The sequence below is a fragment of the Neolamprologus multifasciatus genome, chromosome 8 (genome assembly GCF_963576455.1).
Source record: "Neolamprologus multifasciatus chromosome 8, fNeoMul1.2, whole genome shotgun sequence".
Classification (NCBI taxonomy): domain Eukaryota; kingdom Metazoa; phylum Chordata; class Actinopteri; order Cichliformes; family Cichlidae; genus Neolamprologus; species Neolamprologus multifasciatus.
In genome coordinates, this window is record NC_140446.1 from 11,714,872 (window position 1) to 11,739,084 (window position 24,213).

The 24,213-nt window shown below is 37.7% G+C and overlaps 2 protein-coding genes across 3 annotated transcripts in view; one reads left to right on the top strand and one right to left on the bottom strand.

Moving 5' to 3' along the window:
- adamts14 (ADAM metallopeptidase with thrombospondin type 1 motif, 14) overlaps positions 1 to 14,045 on the top strand; it is a 57,145-nt gene extending 43,100 nt beyond the window's left edge. For both annotated transcript variants that reach the window (XM_085170062.1, XM_085170063.1), the window contains exons 10-22: positions 123 to 236; positions 429 to 577; positions 3,485 to 3,657; positions 3,858 to 3,991; positions 4,768 to 4,891; positions 5,137 to 5,217; positions 7,201 to 7,364; positions 7,452 to 7,617; positions 9,334 to 9,466; positions 9,656 to 9,863; positions 10,012 to 10,141; positions 10,792 to 10,899; positions 11,007 to 14,045. In XM_085170062.1, coding sequence (XP_085026188.1) covers positions 123 to 236; positions 429 to 577; positions 3,485 to 3,657; positions 3,858 to 3,991; positions 4,768 to 4,891; positions 5,137 to 5,217; positions 7,201 to 7,364; positions 7,452 to 7,617; positions 9,334 to 9,466; positions 9,656 to 9,863; positions 10,012 to 10,141; positions 10,792 to 10,899; positions 11,007 to 11,569 — 2,247 coding nt within the window. In that variant the 3' untranslated portion in view covers positions 11,570 to 14,045. The remainder of the gene's footprint in view (positions 1 to 122; positions 237 to 428; positions 578 to 3,484; positions 3,658 to 3,857; positions 3,992 to 4,767; positions 4,892 to 5,136; positions 5,218 to 7,200; positions 7,365 to 7,451; positions 7,618 to 9,333; positions 9,467 to 9,655; positions 9,864 to 10,011; positions 10,142 to 10,791; positions 10,900 to 11,006) is intronic.
- Positions 14,046 to 14,227: 182 nt separating this feature from the next.
- On the bottom strand, positions 14,228 to 17,531 carry star2 (steroidogenic acute regulatory protein 2). Its single transcript, XM_085170069.1, has 7 exons — positions 17,411 to 17,531; positions 17,191 to 17,298; positions 16,978 to 17,111; positions 16,704 to 16,862; positions 16,247 to 16,431; positions 15,196 to 15,289; positions 14,228 to 14,641 (listed from the first exon to the last, which is right to left on the bottom strand). Exons 1-7 carry the CDS (start codon positions 17,472 to 17,474, stop codon positions 14,549 to 14,551), a joined length of 837 nt encoding a protein of 278 aa, XP_085026195.1. The 5' UTR covers positions 17,475 to 17,531; the 3' UTR covers positions 14,228 to 14,548.
- Between the last annotated feature and the right edge of the window lie 6,682 nt (positions 17,532 to 24,213).

A 24,213-nucleotide genomic window follows, 5' to 3' on the forward strand; every position in this document is an offset into this window, starting at 1 on the left:
TCAGTATTTTTTAATTCTGCAGAGGAGTAAGTTCTGGTTTTTAACAGGGAAAAACTGTGTTTGCTTATCTATGTTTCCAAAAAGAATTAGTGCTCAGATTTGCTGTTTAATTGCTCATTTAGTTTCGAACCTACGACCCCTGCAAGCAGCTGTGGTGCAGCCACCCTGACAACCAGTACTTTTGTAAAACTAAAAAAGGTCCTCCTGTGGATGGAACGGAGTGTGCACCAGGAAAGGTAGGAAATATCTCTGAATCATCTGTGATTTTACAATGTAAAACTGTGTAACTCTCTAAAAATAGGAAGCGGAAATAGAGTTTCTGAGCAATATTTTCAGAGAAGCCAAATGTCATCAGTTTGGACTTTTTGACCTTTCTTTTCTTCTTCCTTTCCCCCTGTCTCTCATTTTTAATGGACACTGATTTTCAGTGGTGCTTCAAGGGTCATTGCATCTGGCGAACCAGCCAGGAGCCTCAGGGCCATGATGGAAGTTGGAGTTCCTGGTCAAAGTTTGGCTCTTGCTCCAGAACATGTGGAGGTGGAATTCGCTCCCGCAGCAGACTGTGCAACAACCCTCCGTGAGTGCTGCAGCAACAAGGAAGCTGAATCTATGTCGCAAAACTAAGAAAAAAACAGAAAATAACAAAGCTGTACAGATAGTGAAAAAATAGTATTTGATCTCACGGTATCATCAGTATTCATCTAAAAGATGTTAATGTACTATATAAGTGTGAATGAAGAGCTTCAGGGACGTTTTTTAATCCAGTCCTGGGTTTGTTAAGCTTAGATTTGGTTTCATTAATTTATTTATAAAACTATAAAAACCTCATACTGAGTTTATACTATTAATGAAGAGAAAGGTCAAAGTGAGGTGTTATGATGGTGTAATAGAATTAAATGTGATTTCATTGTATTTTAACAATGTAACTTTAACAACAGCTGTTTACAGGAAAGAAGAAATGTTCTAATGTAAGTAATTTTAAGTAGTACAGAAGTTAAGTAGTGCATTTTACAGGAAAGGAGACACAAAAGATAATGAAAATGATTTTGAGGATGTAAGTCATTTTAACTAGAGTAAAAAACTTTGTCACAATAATTATGATTGCGTCTCTAATACTACACGTTGTTTGTTGAAATTAAATTTTGAATTCTCAGCTTTCACATTCTGGCCATTACCGTTTTAGGATTTTCTTTGTTTGTTTTTAATCAGAAACAAATAAAGGAATTACACATATTCAATGCTAATGCAGTATCAGCTTGTAAAAGACAAAGCAGCCAAACCCTAAAACAGGCTCTCGTGCCCTATTTTATTGTATATTTTATTTAAATGGGATCATGACTTACAGAATGAACAAAGCTTGTACGCAACATGTTATATTAAAAAAATCGAACTTTCGGTAAATCAAACTAGTGTTTGCTGAGACCATAGAGTATATCTAACATACAGTAACAGTCACTGCCACCTTATTTCTTTTTGCAGCCAGAGCTCTTTGCCCCCAGCTGGTTATTAGAAATAATGTATTTACTCATTACCCAATAGAAACACTGATAGTTTACAACATTGAATGCTTTCTTTGATAATTATTGCACATACAAATCCCTGGCCATGATTTTTTCCAGCTAAGGTTAGCTGACATAATCAGTGACTGCATTCCATTTAGGTTTTCATTTTACTGAGATCTCAGAATCAGAATCAAAATCATTATTGTCATTAAAGCAATGAAACTTTTAACAGTGAAATTGAGGTGCAATTTTCTCAGTGGACAGATTTGATCTGATCTGCAATGTGTTCTAATTTTAGGAACATAAGATTTAAGTGTGCAGATTCTTTTGTTGATGTTCTTTCATTAACTGTAATAAAGACAGTTCCTAACCAACTTTAAGGCTAAAATCAGATGACCTGTTCACGTGTAAGGCACTGTGTGTTGGCCTTTTGTGTAAATTACATGGGAACTAGTCTGGAATTTTAAATCTGGAGTTTGTGAGTAAATTAAATCATCCATGTAAACTCAAAACGTTTACATGGATGATCCTTTTTCGAGAGTGCAACATGTGATTCGCACGATACAAAAGCAAAAGTTAAAAACTAAAGGAAACTGCAGATAATAACAAGACAGCTTCAACTTCTAATACTCAACTGGTAGAAAAGTTGTCACTCAGTGCTTTAATCAGAGCTTGTAAACAAAAGCAGATTGATTTCTTGCATGAACTGCACAACAACACACCGTGACAAATAGTATGTAGGCCATACTGTAGTCTGCTGATATATGGGATTGATTAGCACAGCAGACAGTTTGATTTTCCATTGCAGGAAATGCACTGGTGTAAATCGTGACATTATTTACAGCATGATGTTTCAGTTAGAGATTTCTGACATTGACCCCTTAGATATAGTTCTGGCTCATTGGGGCTCATTGAATGAATCGGAGGTGTTCTTACAGGTGTTCTGACATTAGTAACTCAAACCTCTGGCAAGTTAAACCTTTACAATAAAAGACAATAACTGTACAAATAGCACTGAAGTGTTAATGGTTAGTTGTATGCAAACATCTGGATACCCTTGAGAAAATAATATCTTGTTAAAAAATATGTCTTTCATCAAAAGTCAGTGCACTATTACTTATTATGTTTAGATGAAATGACAATAAATTAACTCTGTGGACCTGGCTGAGGATTTGTAAGTAAATCCCACTGATGTGCGACAGCCAATTGCACTGGAAACTGGAAAGTTTCCTGCAGTCCTTCCAGAAAGTCAAACAGAAAATTGATTTTTAGCATGTTGTGTGTTCAGAACAACATGGTACAGCATCATTGGCTTCTTATTGTGTTTTTTTTTAGCAGTTTCTGAGCAATTTGTGGTGGGGTGTGCATGCTATAAGAAGCTATATGAATTATTATTATAACATTTTGTAGTTGTGTGCTGTGATATCAGTGACAGAGCATGTTATGCTAAATATCCACCTTTTGGGTTCCTAAACTTTTGTGCCTGGAACATTTAAAAAAAATTTTTAAAGTGTTTTAAAGATTTCAACAAGTTTCTTTTAATGTTTCTTGGTTAAAGTGATTTTATTTGTATTGTTTGACTTGAAAAAAACAAAAAAAAAAACAAAAGCAAAGTGTCTATTCTAGGTCAAAAATTTGCATACAGCTTTGATGTATTACAATTCCAATTACAGAATTCAAACATATTCTTTAGGCTTTTTTTAAATATCCATATTCTTTTTTAAAGCTAGGAGGATGGATCAGGTTTCAAATATTTAATAGTAATACACTTACAACTGATTTTAGCCTAAGGAGCTTGGAAAGAAAAGCGTCTGGAATTCTTTAAGTTGCTTGAAGATGTTTCACCTCTCATATAAGAAGCTTCTTCAGTTACAGACTAATTTTAGTCTTGTTCAATTACAGCCCAAAAAATGACATTTGAATCTTTGGGAACATTATGAAGGAAGTTTGCTCAACAGCATCATGTTTTTGTCCTTGATCAGACCTGCCTACGGTGGTAGAGATTGCCCCGGGTCTGCGTTTGACTACCAGATGTGCAACACAGAGGAGTGTGCAGGCCCTTACGAGGACTTCCGTGCTCAGCAGTGCGTCCAGAGAAGCAACAAATACCATAAAAACATCAAGCACACCTGGCTGCCTTATGAGCACCCAGATGGTAAGAGCTGGCTTCCCGCTTCATTGGTGAGCTTGAAAGTTTTCTGCACAGCAGCAAGAGGACAGATGGTATTTGCATTAGCAGCTTTTCACAGGAACATTAAGAGTCATGGAGGTGTTATCAGACCGTCAGAGCTTGCGGATGTCTTTATCACATTTGATAATCAAGGTGTGTATGAATGTGTTTTCATGTGCTTTCAGAGGCCCGTAAATGTGAGCTGAGCTGTCAGTCAAAGGAAACGGGAGAGGTGGTATCTATGAACCAGGTGATGCATGATGGGACAAGATGCAGCTACTTAGACCCATTCAGTGTTTGCGCTCGAGGAGAGTGCCTGGTAAGCGTTTGCTCAAAAACATAAACTTTGACATATGTAAGACATAATGAGATAATCAGGCACGTCTTGTGGTTTTTACTACAACACACAAAAAAGTCAGTGACCTTAAGTCTTCAGACTTTGCATTTATATCATTTTGCACTGGGAAGGTCGGTCATCCAAGATACAATTAGTAGTAAGCTGTTTACATTTTAAATTAAATGGAAGAGATTTTGTCTTAGGGCTTGAAATTCATAATTGGCAATGTTTTGAGAGTATTTTGCCTTTTTTAACAATAGTTTCTAAAGTACACTATCAATTTTAAAATAAAGAAATTAAAAGCTATATATAAGAGCAATTTTATTCTGTTTTCACACCTCAAAATAAATCCTATGTCTTATTAATGCACTATCTATGCATTGCTTTACACCAGAGGTCATACTGCTGTGACCTTTAGTCGATTCTATTTTAATGATAGCAATGTTGTTTAAAATTATATATAGATATTTAATTACTGAAGTGTAAGTGAATTGAATAGAATACATCACATTTTGCCCCTTGACATGGTTTTTATTTTGTCTCCATTTTCACCTTAGGCCCAGTGTTTTGGTTACTCTTTTGTTATGTCTAGACATGTTTCCAGTATGCAGTATATTTTACAAGGCACCGTCCAAATCAGACATGTGCTTTGTACTTCCATGGCATCATTCTCCCAGCAAAACAATCTGTGTCTCTGTAAAAGTCAGTCACAGTGTTCCACTGATGTGATTGACTGGCTGTGCCTTTTCTCCTTACAGCATGTAGGCTGTGACAAGGAAGTTGGGTCTTACAAGCAAGAGGATAAATGTGGAGTTTGTGAAGGAGACAACTCTCACTGCCGCACTGTGAAGCTGACACTCACCAAGACCCCTAAAAAGAATGGTAACTATCAACTGCAGGGGCAGGACAGCGGTGAAATGGATGTTAAACCCTTAGCTAAGAACGAATTTAATGACTAGTTCTTCTATATTTTAGCCACAGTCTACCTATGTACCAGCCTTTATCATCAATCAAAACCCTGTCTTATTATCTTGATTTAGAAATAATTGGCTTCTTTAGAGCCCCCCAAAAATACAACTTGTTTAAAGCGCCGGGCTAAACTGTGCTCTTTCTTTTTGCCTTGTTAGGAATGCTGAAAATGTTTGACATCCCAATAGGGGCCCGCCACATAGTCATTGAGGAGAACGAGACCTCCCCTCATATAATTGGTGAGTGCGTCCCACATTTTTGTCATGTGTGGAAACATCTGATGCTTTTGACTGAAAATAATAGGGCTGGTTTGTAAAATTAGAAGTCAAGGTTTGTAAACCAGATTGCAACATATTTTCTCAGTTAAGAAAGAGATTTCAGAGTCAGCTCACAGAAAGTATCTGAGGTTTCTTTGATGGAAGTAAAATTTACAGAATAGTGATTAAGTGAATAAGGGGGTAATTATTAGCAATAATATGACCTAATAGCATCTTATAGAAACTTTCTAGGGACTTTATAAGTTTTGCAGGCAGGTGGATGAGCTTAGAGAGGTGGAAGTATGTGCTGGACAGAAGAGGAAAGAAAGTCAGCAGAAGTAAAACAGAATACATGTATATGAAGGAGAAAGAGGCAAGAGTAACAATGAAACTGCAAGGAACAGATGTAGTGAAGGTGGATAAGTTTAAATACGTGGGTTTAACCATACAGTGCAATGGACAGTACACAAGAGAGGTGGAAAAAAGAGCGTAGGGTGGGTGGAAATGAGTGTCAGGCGTGATGTATGAGAATAGGAGAATTTTCACTGGGAGTGACTTGGAGAGATGGGATTAGAAATAAGTGCACCAAAGGAACAGATCAGGCTGAGTGGTTGGAGGTGAAGTTAAAGAGGCAAGGCTGAGATGGTATGGACATGTGCAGAGGAAGGGTGTGAATATATGGAGCTGTGACACAGGAGTAAAAGAGCAAAGAGCACAAAGAAGATTCATGGATGCAGTAAAAGAAGATATGCAACGTGCTGATGTGTCAGAAGAGAATGCTACGATGAGATGGAGGAAGATCATCTGGCATAGCGACCCCTAAAAGAAGAAGGACTTTATTTTTGTTTGTGCAAGTTTAATAACACTTATGCATCAGGAACTACAAAATGTTATAATAATAATTCATATAGCTTCCTATAGCATGCACACCCCACCACAAATTGCTCAGGAACTCCTCAGAAAACACAATAAGAAGCCAGTGATGCTGTACCAGCCTCAGACTCTTTGGATTCTCTGTCTAGTCAAGCATCTGCTTCCAACTACCTGGTACCAGACACAACAGTTCATGTGCTGGTGATCTTGTGACTCAGATATGTTTTGGTGGCACAAGCGTAATGAGAGCATAGTTAGGGAGTTGGTTTTAGTGTTGTTTCCCCATTTGTAAATATCCTGCTTCTGTTTTGCCCTCTGCTTCTGTAGCCTACCACATGAAATAGCATGTTTATCCATTTTTAGGGACTATGTTTAGTGAACCTCGGGATGAGTTTGAAATGTTTCTCTTTAAAGTTTTTTTTTTTTTTTTACATTTTTATAAACAATGTTTTGACATCGACTGCCTTAGAGATTAAAGATCTTGACTCCACATTTTTGAAAGAGCAAACTTCAAACTTTGAAGAGCAAATTTTGAAGTTTTAAAAGCCCATTTGATGTTTCAAAATGTACATTTTAAAGTGTATTTCTTATAATGAAATATAAAGTGCAATTAGCACAGCTGACAGGTTACATCGTACGTGCAACTCCAGTGATGTGAAAACAGCAGATGGTTTTTTTATGCCTTACTTCAAAGCGAATGACTTTCAAATTGCTTGCGTGCAGTTTACAGTGTGAAGCTGTATGTGAAAAAGGAGGACACTCTGAAATGTCTTCAGTTATGGAGACAAAATAACAGAGTGATCATTTTTTTTATCCTAGTATGAGCCTTGGGGTGACTGATGAGTCAGGTTCAAACAGCTTTCAGCCAAGCCAACCATCTTCCTTTTTGGGCCACTCTTCTCTCCTCTGACAAAACAAAACACAAGTTGGAAGAACAGGTGTCAGAAAGCCACAATGGCATATTGACACGTTCTCTGCTCAGAGCAAACTTTCTGTGGTGGGAATGGGTTAATCCCAACTTTGAATTTGTACATCCCTTCCCTTGGACTTCCCTCTGCCTCCATAAAATATCTGTTTCTTCATTACTGACAGCTGTGAAGAATCAAGTAACTGGAAACTTCATACTGAATGAAAAAAGTGAAGATGCCAAATCAAAGACCTTCATTGAAAATGGTTTACAGTGGGAGTATTCCATTGAGGGTGAGAGGGAGACATTGAAAACAACTGGGCCTCTGCATGAAGGGATCATAGTCCTGGTGAGTGTATCAAGTAAATTTTCCGAGCTTCAGTTTGTCCTTCCAAATTTCTGTTTATTCTAATAACGTTTGTTCACTTTGCTGCAGATCATTCCTCAGGAAGAAGATGCAAAAGTTAGCTTAACATATAAGTACATCATACATGAGGACCTGCTACCACTTATTACCAACAATAATGTTCTTCTCGCCGAATTGGACACATATGAGTGGGCACTGAAAAGCTGGTCTCAGTGCTCCAAACCCTGTGGGGGAGGTCAGTGAATGTACTGAAGCTGCAGGTTTTTTGCGTAGGCTCAAACAAAAGTAAAGATAAATCTGAGCAACTACAGAAATTAATGAGTTAAAGAAATAAAACGACTCACAACAGTTCAAGGTTTTAATAGCTTACTATATACCATAATTATATAACAATAATAAACCCGTTCCACCTGAGTTTTATTTCTTATATTTTTGCATTTAATTTGCTTCTGATGTTCCAACTTAAAACACACAATTGTGAATGAATTAATTATGAATTATGAATATCTATTTTTGGGGGTAGACATGAAAAAATAACAGAAATATATTTATTTCTGCATTTCTGACAAATGCTTGTCTAATCGTCTGCAGAGACAAGCATTTATTGTCTCTGCAGACGATTAGTTCAGTCTTTGGCCTTTGAGACCACTTTGATTGAAGTTGATTGAAGTCTTTGTTTCTTTAGCTGCTTTTCTTTCTTAGGGCACAAAGCTGGATGCATTGATTTTCTCGTGATCTCTTTTGGTCTGCCTGACCTTTGCTTTAGATAAAGTGATCCAGTTTCTTCAAAGTGGCGTAGACTGTCATGCGGTGCTCTCTTAGAAAACTTTGCATCAAGCCTAGATTTGACTGTGAGAAAGCCCCACCTTACTTAGATTGAGACTTTAGTTTCTGAGGCTTTTACTTAGCTCTGATTTCATGTTTCCTCCCACCAAAATGTCTCTTAATAAGCAGGTTTTTAAGCTTAAAACTTGATATTTCTAAAAAGCAAACTGCTGCTAGAGGGTTTACTTTTGATGCACTTATCAAACACGCCTAAGTGTTATCTAAATGCACTGATGGGATGATATAGTTAGCAACAAAGAGTCCAGAATCATTCAACTTTGCTTCAATATTTTTTGCTTTGACAGATTTTCTGTGTAGTCTCAGACATTTTGACCCTACTATTTATTTGTGTTTTTGTCTCTGTGCATCCATACAGGCAATTTTAAATCAAGCGATCAAGATGTGATTGAAGTGGAGATATTCAGCTTTAATTCAATAATAACTGTTTATTATTACCACCAGTTTTATACACAGTCCCCTATTTTCACAGGCTCTAAGCTAATTGTACAACTAACTGATAAGAAGCGTCATGGCCAGATGAAGCCTGTTTCCGTGTTCTGGATCTGGAGTTGAACTTGTTGAACTTCAGTAGCTGCTGAAACTCTTAATATGAGGTCCAAAGAGAAATTGATGCAAGTAAAGGAGGTCATCATTAGATTGGAAAACTAAAATGAACCCGTCAGACAGAGAGCAAAAACTTTGCGATTGTCTAAATTGAGACTCTAGTCTTTGCAAGAATGAATGCACTAGCCAGATCAGCATCACCAAAAGGCTTGAAAGACTGCAGAAAACAACAAAAATGCATGATTGCAGAATTATTTCTCTGCAGGAGAAGAACTAAGAGCACCTTACCTACCTTAAGGAGGTATGCATATCATTGTGAAAGACTACAATCAAGAAATCAATGCAGACGGTTTACAACAAGCTGCAAACTACTGGCTACACATTTAAGAACAAGAACGTCAAATTGGATTTTTTACAAGTTGAATTTCTTTGTCCAATTACTTTTGAATCTCTGAAAATTTGGGACTCTATATAAAATTATTTTTACAAAGTTATGGAGGTCACATAGTATATGATCTATAGTCTTGCTGGTACATTCCTTATGTAATTTTATATCCATTAGGCATACAGTACACCAAATATGGATGCAGGAGGAAGAGTGACAGCCGTTTGGTGCATCGTAACTTTTGTGAAACCAGCAAAAAGCCCAAACCCATCCGAAAACGCTGCAACACCCAAGACTGCAGCCAGCCCACGTGAGTGACTTTAAACTACAGCACTGCAGCTCTATCAGCATTAGCACTTTTAAAATTGCTTTCATACCGTATGTCCACTCTGACATGACTTTTACCATTTTTGTGAGGATGTAAAAACTAGTGTAGAAAGGTTATTTAATTTTGGAATGAGAGGGATAGTTTTATTCAAACACAATGCTCTCTTGATAGGTGGGTGGTAGAAGAGTGGAGTCCTTGCAGTAAGACCTGTGGAAAACTCGGGTACCAAACCAGGGTGGTGCAGTGCATGCAGGCGCTTCACAATGGTACCAACAAAGTGGTCCACAGCAAACACTGCACTGATGAACGTCCAGAGATAAGGAAAGCCTGCAACCATACTGTATGTCCTGCCCAGTGGAGGACAGGGGCATGGTCTCAGGTGAGACAGGATATTCTTCTTCTCCTTTTCATTCTCCTTCTTCTTTTTCTTCTTCTTCTTCTTCTTCTCCTTCTCAGTGTTCTCGGTGAAAGCTGATGAAAATAAAACATATTTGTGTGTGTGTTTGTGTGCGTTGGGTGTGTCGCAGTGCTCAGTGACCTGTGGCGAAGGCATTCAGCAGAGGCAGGTGGTATGCAAGACCAGTGACAACACCATTGGAGAATGCGAGGGCGAGAAACCGGAAACCATCCTCATTTGCAAATTGGGACCATGTTCAGGTGAGATGCACATGCGAGATTTGGCCACCTTGCTACTAGTCTCACATACACCATTAAAAGGACACTGCTTCTGCGTCTGACTTGTCACAAGTAAATGCGTTATGAGTCTTGCACATGTTATCATAATCCTGGCAGTAGATTTTAGAGAAGTGTAGTGTAACACAAGATTTGCCTCGTGAACATGAGCAGAAATCTTCCAAAAACAACTTTGTCTCACTAATGCTAAGAAGATTGCTGCATAAGACCCTTGAGACCCACATAGGCAAACACTTTTTTTCAGGACTGAATACATTTTCTGTTAATGCTCTTTGTATTAAATATCCTGTGCACACAAAGACACTTCTTTAAGACCTTAAATATTTCTGCACCAGTGCCCTTCCTCAGCCTTTCTCCGTTTGCTTCCTCTTCAAAGAGTTGAGTGCCTCCAGTTCTTTCAGTTCTTTTCTTTTTCCTTGCATTGGCAGTAAGTGGAAAATTATGTGCTTTGAAAACACACAAAGAATTCCAGTTTGCGCTCCGTGTCCTGTGAACAACAAAGTTCTGTTTTCCTGTAAAAGAAACAGATTCCCAGAAGCTTTTTCTGTCATGGCTTCTTTTTAACCCCAGTTTTTTTGTTTGTTTGTTTGTTTTTTTGCCGTTACACTCTTCAGGACATCCAGGGTCTTCTCTCGACAAACAAACAATGGAAAACTCTACAATAAAAGACGAAGCTGTCTATCTAAGAGTTCCAGAAAACCCTGTCCAAAAAATCTCTTCAAGTAAGTTACAATGCAATTTTTTTCTGAAATTAATATAAACAGAGTAGAAGTAGAAATGTTCATTTCACCGGAGTTTTTAGTGATGTTCTCTGTCCTGTTATTACTAGATGAGCCATGTCTGGGGGATAAATCGATTTTCTGCCAAATGGAGGTCCTTGCCCGGTATTGTTCCATCCCTGGATATTATAAGCTTTGCTGTGAGTCTTGTGACAAGAAAGAAAGCCTCACTACCCATGTTCCTGACTTTCACACCCCAGTAGCCTTAGCTGAACCTGACATCTCAGCTCTTTCTTATCCTGCCTCTTCCAAGCCACCTCATGTTACCACAACACAGACCCCGGCAAAAACCACTAAAGCCATCACTCGACGGCATCTTTTCACTACCCCGGTGTCAACTACAGCTGCCACTTCTCAAACTTCACCACAGACAAATGCTGCTCCGCCCCAGCATCCCACCAGCGAATCCTTTCTCACTGCTGGAAAGAGAGATTCAGATGCTGGGCCAGTTCTACCTCCGGGGCCACCACGGCCTACAGCAGACTCAAGTGGTGGTGCCTCTAAAGAGCACAGCCCAAACAGCACTTTAGGCCCAGCTGCTGCAAGATCAAGAAGGGACACTTTAGGATCAGAGAGGGACTCCAGTCACAGAAACTTGTCGGCTCAGAAATGAACAGTGAACAATGTTGTGAATGTGCTGTTCGGTGAAATGGTCTCAAACATCAGCACACCCTTTGCAGTATGTGATTTACTCAAAGTTTTTCTTTTTTTTTTTTTTTTTATTATTATTATTATTATTTTTCTGTCCATGATAGTGAACTTAGACCAGCCCAGTGGTGGTTACCTCATCAAAACTTCAGAGCGATCTGGCGCACGGCGTCGCTCGGCCGTGTGTGCTTCAAATATGAAATGGAAAAAAAACAAAAACAAAGTTTAAACAAAGGTGCTGTAAACTAAAATGACTTCAAAATGTGATGACTGCATTGCTACATTCATGTTTTTATCTGTGTACAGTTGTGCAAGCCTGTTGTTTTTTCAAGTGCATTAGAACTACTATTAAACTCGTGAACATAAGGAGGTCGTAGACTATGGTTTTGGAGGTGCACATGCCAGCTATGGGGTCTGGAGTGTGCCACCAGAATAATTATAAACCTTATACTGTATTTATAATATAGAGCTACATTTTTTAAAAACAAAAAAAATCCTTATCCCTGTGTAGTGTCATTGTCTCTGCCAGTTGCCATTTTATGACAGTATGATCCCACATATGAAATGCAAGAAGTAGCTACAGGACTGGCAGGTTAGCTGTTATGTTGTACATAATAGTTATTGGTCTAAACTCAAAAAGCCCTGGCAAAAAAAGTCTTATGTATTAACCTGGCGTATTCTATCAAATATCATGCTAATTCCATTTATATATACAGTATCCATCCATATTCTTCCACTCTTCAAAGTTCGGGTTGCAGAAGAAGTAGTTTAATCACAAACCTCCCAGGCCCCCTACTCGAGCTCATTTGAAGTCCCAGATGATAACCCATCCTGATAGGGCTCCTTCTTGAAATTGACAGCTCCCTTAATCCCCATTGTTGCCACAACAGGTGCCAACTGACTTGCAGCCACAGCTCTGTAAAGCCAGCTTGGCAATGGAGATGTGGAACAGTCTGTTCGGACTAAAGTCCTCTGCCTCCTTTGAATGTTGTCAAAGTTTGAGTGGGAAAAGAAGATGTTATATATTAGGGCCTCTAGCAGATATTCTGAGCGCACCCGCACTAAACATCTTGGCATGCCGGGCCTGTGAAGCATCCTCCCTTGCCACAGGATCCAACTCACCACTAGGTGATGATCAGTTGACACCTCAGCTCCTCTTTTCACCTGAATGCCCAATACCTGCTGTCGCACTTCCAACAATGTAATTACAAAATCAATCATCTGCCTGTGTGTTTAGGTAATTTAGCCATTGATTTCTAGTAAAGATCCTTTCCGTGCTATGTTTCTCACTTATAATATCTGCGCAGAAACACATCAAGCGGTTGAGTTAACAGGCATGGCATAGATTTTGCTTCATTGCTTTACTGTTGTGACTAAGTTACTAGCTAAAGGCCTAGTCAAACGTTGCAGGGAAATACAACTAAGCATCTACTGAACTTTTTTTTTTACTTTAAAAAACTCATTTTCTGTCGGTACAGAGAGTGTGAGTGTCAATTTAGCTTCATTAATAACAAAAGAGCAATAGCTTGATAAATGTGCATATATAAGATATGCTAATTAGCCATGTGGTCATGTTGCTTAACCTAGATCTGTTATGAGCTGCTAATCTCTGCTCAACCAGTCTGGTAAAAACTGCATTCAGGTAATTCAGGTAAAGAGTGAATTGGAATTAAAATACTTGACATGATCTAAAAGCAAATTAAATGATTAAAAACAAGTATTTAAAGATAGAAGCTAAATTCAGAGAGTCATTACACCAAATTATTATTTAAACAACTGTCAGATTATCGGATGTTCTTACATTTCTAGCTGTTTTTCCTCCTAGCTTGATGTTTTGTTTTGTTTTTAACAAATTAAATATACATCCAAGACAATGGTATAATCGTATTACCTTACTAACTGATCACAATCAAGCACTCTTGAATTCTACAGTTATCCTGGAAGTACCCTCCAAACCTCATGCCATCACTCCTGGCAGGGAGCTCAGTGGCTTCTCTATCCGTGGTGCTCTTTTTTGGTGTCCAACATACCGCTGATTATCCTCACTGACAGGAAAAATCATGACCGTTTTCAAGCCAACCCCACTGTAGCATGCCCGCTGTCTGTTTTTGTGGATGTCAGTCAATTAATGGTTTAAAATGCTTTTCAGAATATAACGCATTATGATATATATTTTTTTTGTAACTGATGTTTTTCAGATAATAATGTATATAGTGTAAATTTCAAGTTATGAAAAGTTTAGTTGCAATTGCAAAATACAGGCCATGCTGTCTACACACTGTGGTTGGGCGTACTGTTACACCAGTCCTGCATTGCGGTTCATAACGTCATTATTTTTATTGTATAATTCTTGTATATACGTACCTAAATGAAAGCTTTAATGTTAATATTTATTGAATTTTTAAGTGGTATGGTGAACAAAGTAAAACACATTTGAAAGATGTTGCTTTTGCTCTTTCCTCTGCTCATATCCATTTACTGCAGTTATATTTTACTTTGATCTTTTTTACTCCCCTGAGTGGTGCGCATTCATCATGACTAAGTGTGTTTCAATCAAAAACATCCAGTTCACACATTCACTCAGTCTGATCTAACTCTTAGAAATAAATCACAGGCACTGAAACACATTCAAGCACTTTATTAACTACGTCCAGTCATATACAGGGTGTATCAAGAGACAAGTGATGCCTCTTAATCAAATCTTAATGAGGTTTGAGTGGCACAATGTGACAATAATTCCTATTAAAAGCCAGTCTTCTTCTGCCATGCTGGCACTGATCTCCGCCAGCTCTGCTGTGTAAAAATTAGACGCTGCATTTCCTATCTCCAAAAAATTGTAGCATTTCGCCAAGTAACCAGGCATTCACTGTGCCACCCATCTTCTTCTGTGAGCGATGACAAGGTGGTACTGTGGTGTGGGTGTCACACAGACCGAGTGACTGAGTCAGCCAAGGCTGAGACGTCTGCGGAGGTGTCTGGTGAAATCCAGCTGCGCCCAAGGCAAAGCCTGATTGACAACAGACTTTGGCAGCCAGCCCTGAGAATAAAGTCACATTTATTAGACGCCTGAATGGTATTTGTTGACTGTCAGTCAACAACAAAAAGAGAGAGTGAGGTGCAGGTAGGTGGTCTGCTGCTGTACAATAATTATGCATTGTTCATATGTAGATATTGTTCGCTTTTGAATAATATTAACACAGAGTCCACTTATTTTCCCAAGCTTTGAACCACATCTCATGGCCTTTTCTTGCTGTTCTTAGCTCAACCATCTCTATGAGGGAAGAGCACTCTCGATCAGCTCTAAAACACCATGAGATGCAGTTGATAAAGCAAACACTGAGATTTTGACTTGTACACAGTGCATTACATTTACTGACGGGATTTAAAAAGGAAAACCTGAGAAATGCAATAAGAAAAATCTTCTCATTTAGTTCACTTTTACAGAAACAGAGGAAATGTGTACATTGTTTTTGTTCATGAGTTGTTTAACATATACAATGTGAAATGGCCAGTTTGTATACGTGTAATGTATAATAGAACCCTGCATTATTTTGCATGTGCAGATTTACATTTATTAATTAATGAATTTACCTTTACGTCCATATTAAGAAGCCACGTGAAGCGACTTTTCGTTGAATCTTCATCCAGGGCCTGTATGACGATACAGCTTGGTCCATTCTCAGCTCTGTACTCACGCAAAAAAAATGTGTTTTAGTATTCAAATGTCTTTTAGCCTCGCCTGTCTTTATTTTAATTATCAGTAATCATACAGTGCATGTGGTTCTTTGGCCTTTTCATGCTGTTGGCCAGGGAATTCAAATTTCTTTTATAAGCTATTAAAGGTGCATAAATGCTAAAAAGCCTTTAGCTAGCCTGTTGCTAGGTGGTTTGATTGGCTATAGTATGATAAAATATGATATATATAACAACCTTCAGGGGCCTAGCTATGTGCATAGTTTGGTTTGGAGGAGTTGGTTGACCTCAGACAGACATGTATTTTGATGTATTAAACTAAGATTTACCTTGCTCTTCCCACCAACTTTGACCCATCTGTTGATCATTTAAGATTACATAATAAAGTATCTCAGCAATTGGAATAAAACTTGCTACAAATAGCCATGATCTCCTCCAAATGAAATTCACCTACTGGTGACTCCTACATTTTATAATTAGCACCATCATTAGGCAAACTTTCAATTCTGTTCACTACTTAATACATAATATATGATGTCAGCTCTAATGACTTTCCCAGTTAACCCAAGCTGTTATTTTTGTGGAACATGTTATGATACCTACTAAACATCACTCTATCACTGATCACTGTAGACAAGTAATCATGCTTGTATTAATATTTAGTTTGGCATCACTGCCACATAGCTTCCCTAAAACGCATCCCAGCAGCATTTAATATATAACTGGCTATGAAAATTAACTTTTGCTCTCCTCATATTTTTTTCTACACTGAAATTACCTGAGGTTGTATGGAAAAATTAAAACGTCAGAGCTCATCAAGACAATTTATCTCCCTTCATGGATGACTAAGATTAACTCAGACTCTTTATATAAGAAAAAGTTCAATCAAGCTGTTGAGTATCATTTTAGATATGACAATGAATGATTAGTGCCTCGTCTGCAGACGTACCTTACTAAGCCTGCCTGAGGGGGGAATGACTCCAGCTGAATTGCTGCTCCTCCAAGATAAACGCTGGACCTTTGTTTGCAGCTGTGTCTGACACTCAGGAAATCCCTCTGTCCAATTACATTTCCTGCTGTCCCAGTTGAAACTTCGTGGATGACAACTGTTTGTAGACCAATACGTTTTAGAACCTACAACACACGAAACCAACAGCATTTGCTTTTCGTTTGCAAAACCTGTGTGTATAGATTTTTTGTAGCAGTCGGAAAATGCATTTGTTGATGTGAATATGCAGCATGACAACTATAGGTTGGTTATAAAGACTAATTTGCAGACAGGACATGTTGGAAAACTTTGAATATACCTTAAATAGTATTTGTGTATGTTTAAACTCTGGTATTTTTATAGCTTAAAGTTTTGCAGTTGATCAAGTTTCCAAGTTGTTGAAAGGTGAGTTGCTCACTTTGATTTGCTGTATGCTTGGGTTCCACTGGTGCATTTCTTCAACTCTGACAAACAGGAGGTTATAGAGCTCATCCACACTGGCGTCCAACACTGCCTCCAGCCTAAAGACTTTCCTGCCCCCTGGCATCACTTTGCTACAGATCGCATCGCCATTACTCTAAAGAGGAAAAAAACACAGGTTTGTGATCCACTGTTTTTTTTTCAGAGAGCGGTGACCTTTGATGAACTTTGATGAAAGTGCTTTAATGGCATTTTTATCAATTAGATGTTACCTCAGCAACCTCAAACTTCCATCCTTCTTTCTCCTCTAAAATACTGAGAGCCTTCCTCATTGATTCTTGTCCATGTCGTACGTACAGCTGATCTTCTTTTGCTGGCACAGGTTTTATATCTTTTGGCTTGGCCTCTGCAAAAGACAGCTGTTTGTAATATTTTGGCAAATGCAATCTAAAACATTTAATGAAAATAACACAGTTATGTTTTACCATTATGATTTAAACCAGTTTGCTGTCTCCAGTGGTTCTGGATTTGTCCCCACTGCTGCAGGTGCATGATCTCCTGACCTATCCATGCCATGGCGGTGCGTTGAAGTCCTGCATGATTGAATGAAAAATAAAACAGCTTAGGACACTTACTGAGAATGCATTGTTTGAATGAATAGGAATAAAAAGGAGAAAGTCCTTCTGTAGGTTGTGGAAGGTTTACCTGCTATGTTCCTTATATGTGGGTAGGAAATTCCACAGCAGAGCTTTACAACAGCAGGCAGCATGTCTGTCTTTGGCAGTGACAACAAAGTAAGAGAGTGTGTCTCTGATCTTTATATGGTCTGCGAAGGACACTCCAGTGAGATAAGGGCCAGAGAAGAAGATAGGACCTGTTCTGAATTCTGTCCTGAAGGCCACATTTGAGACTTCTGTTACCTAAGACAAGGGTTTGGGTGTGATACAGAGAGGAAATTCTCTGAAAGAAAAACCCCACACAGGACAACCCAGTTATTTAATGTATCCAACACTTAATCTTAAATATGTTGAGGCTAGATTTTGGAAATTGGAAAGCAGTCCTATTTAGATTTGCAATGACAAAAGCAGTGCATGATCAAAACTGTCACATTCAGAGAACACTGGTTAAATGCATAAGCCTAAATAAGAATAAAATAAGCTTAAATGAGACATTTTAAATAGGACTCATGGTTTATTAAACTTCTTTTTCAGTCATCTTGAAATTGCATATATGCATGATGCATTTTAATAACCTTTCAGATAATTGGATAATAAATTGGATAATAAAAAGATTATTAAAATAAATCCCTCAAAATACTCAGAATGAAGTCAACTCTTAGAATCAATTCATCCTGTAAGTGAATAAAGGTAGCCTTAGTGAGTTATTTTATTAAAACAAACAAAAAAATCTAAATAACTAATCATATATATAACATACACTGCTCTTTCTTATTGAACTTAGGCATAAGCTTCATAACTTTATGACCACTTGCCTAATGTTGTGCTGGTCCCCCTTTTGCTTCCAAAACAGCCCTGACCCATCGAGCCATGGACTCTACTAGACCCCTGAAAATGTGCAGTGGTATCTGGCAATACACATACGTTAAGTCCTGTAAGTTGTGAGGTGAAGCCTCTGTGTTTCCATTTATTTGTCTAGCACATCCCACAGATGCTCAACTGAATTGAAAGTTGGAAAATTTGGAGGCCAAGTTAACACCTCAAACTTGTTGCTGTGATCCTCAAACCATTCCGGAACTTGCTTTGTGACAGGTTGCATTATCCTGCTGAAAGAGGCCAAAGCCATCAGGGTATACCATTTCCACGAAAGGGTGTACATTGTCTGCAACAATGCTTACACATGTCAAAGTAACATCCACACGTATGGCAGGACCCGAGGTTTCCCCTCATCATCTTGCAATCCTCTGTCTGTTGGGTCAGACCATATGGGCCAGCCTTCACTCCTGGGAGGGCAAAGACTGGGAACACCCCACAAGAGCTGCAGTTTTGCGAATGCTCACTCAGTCACCTAAACATCACAGTTTGGCCTGTGTCACACAGATAATGTGAAAAGATGTATATATATATATATATATATATATATATATATATATATATATATATATATATATATATATATGTCCATGGCTTAATAATGTTCTAATAAGCCTGATGCATATATTTTAGTGTAGAAATGCATAAACTAAACTGTAAAACGTTACAATATAAAAATATAGATTTACTAGTTCTCGTGTCGCTCCAAATCTTCTTTACTATAAGACTTTATTATAAGATTAAATATAAGATTATACAATTTTACATAAGATAATGCATCTGAAGGCCTCTGCTGTCACTGTGGAAATTCTGCACTATAAAGTCAGATGAAATGTAATTAGATGTCATAGAGACTGAAAAGTGAGATCGTACATGTCATGTCAGGCACCGCTGGATTTTTTTTTTTGTTTTTGTTTTTGTTTTTGTTAATTTACAGGTTCATTCATTCCTGAACACATTCTCTTAGAAATAAAGGCCAATTCCCTATCAGTTTGCATAACAACTGACTTGCGATCATATCTATGTAAAATTTTGTTTTTGTTTTTTTCTGTGCAAGAGACAAAACACAAGTTAATCTCTTGAAAGAGTGTCTACTTGTTTGTATTTATATAAATGTTGGGGGGTTTTCTGCACAGCCATATCTGGACTATGGCTCATGCACAAGAGCATAATACAGTATGTTTCTAATTTTGTTGAGTTCTATTCAGTGCATGCATGTATGCATTAACAACAATGAAGAATACACAAATAATAGGTTTCTTCAGTCCCTGCTGTTTTCTTCATTCTTCTTGTATGGCTAATAGCTTGCAACCAAGGTGCGATACCTTCACACAAACATGATTTGTGACTGAGGGTCTTCTCAGTGTCTTCTGTAGTCCATTCATTTGGCTATCCATAATGTCTTCTGAGAAAATGTGGCTTTTGCCAGTAGTTAGGTAGCATGTTTTTGTGAATTACTTAAAGAGCTCTCATTTTAACTTTAATTTATAATGTTGTACTTTAAAGTTTGTCAGTCTTTTAGAACCAGACCTAGAAAATTGTCTAATTTTGACACAACTTCTAAAAGTGTATAAAAAAAATAGAAATGGCATAAAATACTGTTTTGTAAGGAAAATAATGAAAATGGAGAGAACTGCAGACCATTATTACCCTCCCATATCTGTTATGTTCACTGGTTCATCAGCCCAATTCAGTCTCTTAATAAATCAGGTTGAAGTCTTCCAAATGATCTCTTCTTATTGGGATTAAGTTGGCTCATGCAGTTAAAGTGACGCAAGCCCTTGGGGATAATTGGCAAGGCGTATAGCTATGGGATGCTTGAGAGGTGGTTTAAGTTTTAATGGACTAGAGAGAATGTAAAAAAAAAAATTCGAAGCTCATTTTGGCCAGAGCACTAAAATGTGTCCCTGAAACACAAGGATTATAGCTGCCTTGTAAGGACAAATGTCACGCTGATAAACCACAAGTGGTCCAATCAACAAAGATGATTTGAACATAACTAGGGATGCAACGATACCAATTTTTTCAAACCAATACAATACCGATACTTGGATCTGAGTACTTGCCAATACAGAGTACAAAAACCGATACTTCTACCACACACACACAAATGCAGAAAGGTTTTATTTTATTCTCTGCCGATAAAAATAAAATCTTAATAAAAATGACCACAAAAAAATTTCAAGTGAAAAATAAGCACTTCTGTTAAATTATTGCGGAGTCTCCACATTGTAATTTAGCAAAATATCACTGAACTATTGGCACTGTCCTGAGCTTTCAGAATAATAAATAAACACTTCTGTTTATTTATTATATTTCATATCGCAGCTCAAGTATGCTGAAAAGACGGTGCAATCCTATGTTTTCCACGACCGGCATTGGCTGGTCATCCAGAGCGATAAAATGAGTCAGAGCCTCTGTTATTTTAACTGCCTGTGGATTTTCTCTTGACATTTTTCATCGCTTTTCCAAAACCTGAGTTAAAGTTGGCTGTTCCGGTCCACACTGCTGACATTTTGTTTAGCCTAGCTATAGCAGCCTCCAGTTTCTCTTTTTTATCTGGAGCCGCCAGTCTCACTCGCCTAAACCTGTGCCTGTTTAGCGCGGGATGTCCCCCTAGTGGCCAATCTAAAAAACTACAACAGAAATGACAAGCCACCCTCTGATTAATGAAATAAGTTGGTATCGGTTCATGGTATCGGTTAACTTTTACGAGTATGAGTACACATACATTTTACAGTATCGGCCCCGATACCCGATACCAGTATCGGTATCGGTGCATCCCTAAACATAACGGTATGCAAGAGGAGGTCACAAAAGTAGGGCAGCTTTTATCAACTTAATCCACTCTCAACTTAAGTAATGGTGCTGTTGATGGTTTTTGAATCCACAACTAGAACAACAATGGTGTTTATGACAGAGATGGGAGGAAAAATCTGCTCTCCAAAAAGATCTCTAATGCCTGTCTGCAGTTCTCTAAAGATCAAAAGCCGGAAGCCTTGTCCGCTTTAATAGTGTTTGCTGGAAAGATGGGACCAAAGAACATCTTGCAATTTTGGAGAATTGGGCTAGAACCCATCCAAACCTATTTGCATGCAGATTAACCCCAGATACTGAAAGGTTTACAAATAGTACTTTGCTCCTTAACACTTTCCGTGTCCACGAGATGGCGAGACCACTCCCTATGACATAAATTCCATCATCAGACAGTGACCCCAAGGGTTGGCGTGGAAGTTCCTGTGCCTGCCAGTTTTCTGTGACCACTAATCACCACTGACTAGTCCACAGATAGTTTACATTACAATGCATATTTTTAAGTGCAAAATGCAATTAACCATAACTATGCATGAGCACATGCAGTGGACCTGGCTTAAGTGATATGCAATATGAGATTATTTCATTTCATCATCATCACCATCATCGTTTATTTGAATAGCACTTTAAGAACACACCAGGCAGACCAACACAGATCAAAACTACTAGCAAAATTAAAAATACAATAAAATTATTAAAAATACAATACAATTAATAAGAAAGATGTCAGTTTCCTACAGAGTTAAAAGCAAATGCATTTGGAAAAAAGTAAATTAAAGAATGCAATGCTTCACTTTCATTTGTTCTTCTGGGCTTTATTATTCTACATCTGGAACTTGTGTTAAAATCTGACAAGCTTTAGATGATTTTAATGCAGAAGTACAGAAAATTCCCAATTCTGGATCAAGACTATAGACAGGTCTTTTTTAAAAAAAATTTTTTTTTTAATGGTGAACACTGTATGTTTAAATTCAGTGGAAACGTATTTTATTTCATCACTCAGCCTTTCATTGACTCATTGACTCATTTTTTTTTTCAGTCAATTCATCTTTACCAGCACCTATTTCACTGGGAGTTGTTGTATAGTAACCATGTATATCAACATTGCATGTCTTAGTACATTTTTACATATTTCGAAAGAGCATCAATGATATCAATCCCAACCATTGCAGTTATCTTGTCTGTGTATTTAGTTTGAATTATTTTATGCATCATTAAAACACTGGGTCATAGTAGATGCCAGAAAATGTTGTCTCTGTGCATTGATTTTATTATGTTTAATTAGTTTTAATTCCAGCAATTTACTCAAAGCCTCAAAACTGCCTTTATTTTCAGGGATTTTCATATTCTTTCTTCTAAGTTGTCTCTTTGGGATGTGGGAACTTCATAATCTCATATTAGAGGGGGGCTCCATCTGTCTCTCATCTTATGATATGAGTTACACTGGTGAGGTCTCTGTGGATTCTGTGTGGATGTGTGTGAGTGAATTGCTTTCATATCTGTAAAATATTTGGCAGTAGGCCCAGTGCCTCCCTCTCTTCTCAATGCTGCCTTGCAGTGTTGCTGATAGAGCACTGGCAAACAGCTGCCTCTTATCGCTCCAAGCCAACAGGTGTCCTTGTGAGAAGGATTCATGACGTAAATGCTGAACTTCTCCCGTTGACCAGGCCAGCAACCTCAAACTGCAGTCACACCACCAGGGAAGATGTGGTTGTAAATTGCATGGATGACCTCGGAAAACATCCAAAACTTTGTTTTCAAGATTGGCCTTCATTGCAATTTGTGTGCTATGCCAGAAAACTATTTTATTCAGATACTTTTTGACCATGAAGCGATGCTCAAAGGTCTCTTTTGGCACAGTTTATTATTTTACACACGTATTTTCATGATAGATACATAAATGGTCAGTTTGCACATAAGACCTGTACTCACCAACCAATCAGTACTTTCAATCCTCAGGTCAAAGGTTTTTTTTGTTTGTTTTGTATTTTTTGTCTTGTCATGCATATTGAGTAATACAAAGAAAAACAAAGGTAAATTTTAGAAAACAGAACATTACGGCACAAAAGCAGAAGCTTGATAAGCTTGAGACTCACCAGTGGTAACTATGGCAACATATTGGTATGGCTTTATATTAGTGATTTATGCATACATTAGTTGCACTGTTTATTTTGAAGCCTTTGTTCCACTTTCCTAGCTCTCGAATTTCAATACAATAAAAGGAAGCTGAAGTTAGATTTTCTGAGTGTCTTCTTACATTCATGTGTTCCATTTTTTGATTTGAAATAATTTTGAAGCCACTGTTCTGCGTGGTTATGGCTGGTCTGTTTCAGTCAGGATACATCCACAAAGAGATACATCTCCTTTTCATGAAACTCACTTTTTTCTCTTTCATTTTTCCATTGTGCATCACTGCAGAAGATTTTGAAAATATTAGGCTGCGAATGAAGTGCGACTTCCAGCTTTAATAAGGGGTTTAACAAAGGTTTTAAATGTACTTTTTAGGAATTACAAATGTTTTTATACACTGTCTTCCATTTTTAAAAGCTCCGAAACATTTAGACAAACTAATAGTTTTAAACAGAGAAATTGTTCTTAATATTTATAACAAATTTAAGAGGAAAATACTTTGAAATATTTTGAAATCAGTGACTAAAATGTGGAACGAATGAACATCACCAAATACTGCGTTTCCTCCCTTGAGATACTCTGTTCAGTTTTGTCTTCAGTAACTGAAAACCAGCTTACATGGGTTGAAATTAGATAAACCGACTGTTCCACTCAAGAATATACCATTTCATTTACCTTGAGGAACATTTGGTTCGCTTTTGCAGTGTTTCCATTTGCACTGGGGAATGAGTGTATTCCACTACAGAATACATGCCCCAAAATGTATTTTGTAACGTATTCCATTACATTACTCAATGAGAGTAACGTATTCTGAATACTTTGGATTACTTAATATGCTATCATACTTTTTACAACTACATGAATGTACTATTGCTGTGTAATTTATTACTTTTGCTGAAGGTTATTCGCCATAGTAATACCAACTAGATTTTTAAATCTTAATTTAAAATGAGTAACAGTAGGGTGGACATTAGGTAAGGCTGCACTTTTTGCAGCAATCTCATATAGAAAACT